The sequence below is a fragment of the Arachis ipaensis genome, chromosome B08 (genome assembly GCF_000816755.2).
Source record: "Arachis ipaensis cultivar K30076 chromosome B08, Araip1.1, whole genome shotgun sequence".
In the NCBI taxonomy this organism is placed as follows: Eukaryota; Viridiplantae; Streptophyta; class Magnoliopsida; order Fabales; family Fabaceae; genus Arachis; species Arachis ipaensis.
Genome location: NC_029792.2, coordinates 7,603,837 through 7,607,993, shown reverse-complemented (window position 1 = coordinate 7,607,993; position 4,157 = coordinate 7,603,837). Strand labels below are relative to the sequence as shown.

The 4,157-nt window shown below is 30.0% G+C and overlaps 1 protein-coding gene across 1 annotated transcript; it reads left to right on the top strand.

Annotated features, from left to right (window-relative positions):
- LOC110265650 (probable NAD(P)H dehydrogenase (quinone) FQR1-like 1) lies at nucleotides 259–1,252 on the top strand. Its single transcript, XM_021108780.1, has 3 exons — nucleotides 259–499; nucleotides 618–880; nucleotides 960–1,252. The coding sequence occupies exons 1-3, from the start codon at nucleotides 416–418 to the stop codon at nucleotides 1,195–1,197; spliced, it is 585 nt and encodes a 194-aa protein (XP_020964439.1). The 5' UTR covers nucleotides 259–415; the 3' UTR covers nucleotides 1,198–1,252.

Here is a 4,157-nt window from a genome sequence, read left to right as displayed (position 1 = left end):
ATTTTGGTCCAAAGGGACGAGTGTTTATGTATAGGAGGAACAAATTTCAATAGCTAATACTCCTTATGTATGAAAAATAGCCTTAATTAAAACTCAAAAAAGGATTTAAATGGAAAATTTTAATAGCTAATACTCCTCTTGCTGCTGCTGCTTCAGTTATTTTATTTCTTTCAATAGCTAATACTCCTCTTGCTGCTGCTGTTTCAATGAGCTGGCAGTACAGGGTTAATATATGCTGTAAAAAAATCCTGCTTCAGTTATTAACGGACACATTGTTTACTACTAATTCTACTAAGAACATAAAGGTTTATGTTTCCAGCTAATAAGCACACTATGAGTAAAGTGGATTGGTGAACATGATTCTGGAAGCTTGAATTGAATATTAGTTGTTGTGTGGTTTGGTAGGTACTACTCCATGTATGGACATGTTGAGAAGCTAGCACAAGAAATCAAGAAAGGCGCTGCTTCGGTAGAAGGCGTTGAGGTCAAAATATGGCAGGCATGTATATTTATATTCCAAAGTTTCCTGTGCATTGTGTCACAACATAAAATTGCAAATTTGCAAGTAGCAAACAACATCTGCAGATAAATGGCGTGTCATGTTCCCTTTCTAACAGGTGCCTGAGACACTGCCAGAAAAAGTGCTTGGTAAGATGGGTGCACCACCAAAGACTGATGCACCAATCATCACCGCCGACAAGCTGGCCACGGCTGATGGTTTTGTCTTTGGCTTCCCTACTAAATTCGGGATGATGCCTGCTCAATTTAAGGCTTTCCTAGATTCCACCGGAGGTCTATGGAGGACACAACAGCTTGCAGGCAAGCCAGCCGGAATCTTCTATAGCACCGGTTCCCAGGGCGGCGAACAAGAGACGACAGCGTAACACCCTCTTATCTCTCTTTACTTTCTTATTCACATGAAATGGTAAATGTTAAGACATTTTTGCAATACATTTCAGGCTTACTGCTATCACTCAGCTTGTGCATCATGAAATGATATTCGTTCCGATCGGATACACATTTGGTGCCGGCATGTTTGAGATGGAGAACGTGAAAGATGGAAGCCCATACGGGGCCGGAACTTATGCCGGTGATGGCTCAAGGCAGCCATCTCAGCTTGAGTTGGACCAAGCATTCCACCAAGGAAAGTACCTTGCATCCATCACAAAGAAGCTCAAGAAGGAACAAGCTGCATAAAATATGTTGGCCTAATACTTATAGATAATATTAATAATAATTATTCAACTACACTTAAACTTTTAAAAGTTTATTTGTATTAACGGTTTACTATTTTTAAAATAGAAAAAAAAATAAAACATATAACTATTAAAATCGACGGCAAAGTTGTCGCTTTTAAAAGTTGAAATAGACAAATCTAAATAATTAAATTGACGGCAGCTGTGTCGATTTTATTCAATCTCATATCGACGGCGTCGTCGTCGATTTTATTAAGCATATTATAGACAGCAGCGTTGTTGATTTTATTTAGTTAAATATTGACACATAGGCCGTCGATTTTATTGAATCAATTATCGACAGAGAAGACGTCGATTTTAAATAATAATATCGACGGAAATGTTGTCGATTTTAGTAAGGATGTAAAATTCTCATACCCATATTACAGACGGAACAAATGTCGATTTTATTAAATTATTATCGACGGCCAAGAAAGCCGTCGATTTTATTAGCATTTTGAAAAACCGACAAGCTTTATAGCGACCAACTGCGCCGTCTATTTTGCCGTCGAATTTCATTATTATCGACGGCTAAGCCGTCGATTTGGCCGTCGATTTTAATGACGTTTCTTGTAGTGATATATATAAACCACATACACGAACAATGTATATATTAATTGTGAATCACAAAAAAAGACAATATATATATATATATATAATTGAAGTACACATAACAAAATAGAATATTACAAAATAAACAAAAAATTTAAAAAATATAAAAAAATAAAATGTATAAATAAAGATAAAAGAAACAAAATTAAATAAATTACAAAAATTGTATACTAAGCACGAGAGAGAGGGAGGGAGAGAGAAAAAAGATAATGAATGAGTAAAAAATATTTGATCTTGTATAAATAGATGGTATTGAGAAAAATAAACTCATTAAATTAATTCATATATTTCGTTATTGTAACACCCTAACTTTTAGCATGTCATGATCGTACCAAAAGTAAGGCGTTACGGACCTGACTTCCTTTATTATAAATTTACTATTGAGCCTTTAGGTCGATATCGCGTTTCAGTTTATAAGAAAATACCAGAAAATTATTTTTAGTAATTAAAATCACACAATTATTAATAATAATAAATGCTATACAAATGAATTTAAAATAAAATTCAAATACAATACCTATCCCTCTGGATAAAATAAAACTTAAAGCAACAAGGGCGAGGGAACTCTATAAAAATAACAGGAATCACAAGTAAAACTACTCTCCTGTGGCAGAGATTCTTTTTCTTAATAAACCGAGTTCAAATCTTTACTTAAAACAAAATCTCTCCTTAAAAGATTGGGTTTAAAACATTATATTTTTCTTAATAAATCAAACTTTAAAATAGAATAAATCTTTTCTTAACTAAATATATTTTAAATAATTTAATTTTTCAGAACCAAATCTTTTAAAACAACTTTTCAAACAAAACCTCAGATTTAATAAAATTTCGGCAGCACTTCCCCTAAATTTTGGGTTAGCCACCCTTTTTCGGGTCCCAACTGAACCATTTTCAACCTCTTTTCAATCAAGAAATCAAATACATATTCATCAAAGAATAAACTAATTAAATTAATTCATATATTTCGTTATCATATTTATTATTTACTAAAATAATTTGATATTTACTCCAATCAAATCAAATCAAATAATTAATTTATATAAATTATAATAAATGGTGAGATTTAAATGTCTAATCAAATTAATTAATTGATATAATTAATTAATTATAATTGATTTGCTTTAACGAATTAAATGAAATAAATCAGAAAACACCTCAAGAGCATGCCACATGACCACATCAGTTCCATCATTAAGTGCAAAATTTGATTTTTATATATTAGAATAAATAGATAGATAATAAAGATATTTTTTCTTAAATTAGTATAATTATGCATTATTCATTAAATATTATTTTAATACTGTAATATAATTATAATAAAGATATTTTTCTAAAATAAATTTATTTAGAGAAATATAAAAAAATGTATTTATTTTTGTAGGAAAATAGATTTATAAAGAATGGATACCTCACTTCTATTGGCTGAAGGAGAACCAATTTTAATATATTATCAGTAGATAGATAGATAAAAAGGGCCTATATGCATTATGCCAAGCTTCTCACTAAGCATTTTTCAGCAGTGCCGCAGTTTCTATAATAGATATCAACCATGCATCACGCATGCACAACTAATCTCAATTGTGCGTTATCGTACTTGAAAAGAATAGTGTGATTTTCTTTTCTTCTCGCACGTATGATTTTTTCTTTTCAAAAATTCTTTTTCTTATGGTCCTTTTTTTTCCGTTTCGGTTGGTATAATATAATCGGTGAAAATTCAGTTGCAGTCGACTTTACGTGAAGTTGATATCTGAGAGTCGTTAGATGATTTGATTAATTTGACTAAATTTTCATCTAACGACTCTTAAATATCAACTTCATGTGAAGTCGACTTCACCTGAATTTTCACCAATATAATATCTTCGGTCCTTTTTTTCTCCTCCTTTTTGCAATGGTATATTTTTATTTTTATTTTTATTTTTATTTTTATTTTATATTTTAATCTTTAAAATTATATAATTTTAAACAATTTAAATTAATTTAATAATTAATTTATTAATCTATTTAAGTAAGTAGCAAATATTTAAATCTTATTTTATAATATAATAAAACTCAATACCTAATAGCAAATCCTTAAATTATTTTTTTTGATCTGTTAGATTAAAAGATTTCATAAAAAACCAAAAAAATATATATATGGCCTTTTAGTTTTTGTCAGCCAAGATTCACTCTATTTGGGGAATAGGATCCCATATGTGGATGTATATTGATTTTGATACATAGTATAAAACATTTTGTACAGTAGTGCAATTATATTCATTTTTTTAGATGATCGTTTATATTTATACGATTAATGTCAAAAATAATTAATTT

Coding starts and splice junctions, on each gene's coding strand:
- LOC110265650 (XM_021108780.1), top strand. CDS start 416: ATGTATGGACATGTTGAGAAGCTAGCACAAGAAATCAAGAAAGGCGCT. Junction 500..617: donor TTGAGGTCAAAATATGGCAG/GCATGTATATTT, acceptor CCTTTCTAACAG/GTGCCTGAGACACTGCCAGA. Junction 881..959: donor GGCGAACAAGAGACGACAGC/GTAACACCCTCT, acceptor AATACATTTCAG/GCTTACTGCTATCACTCAGC.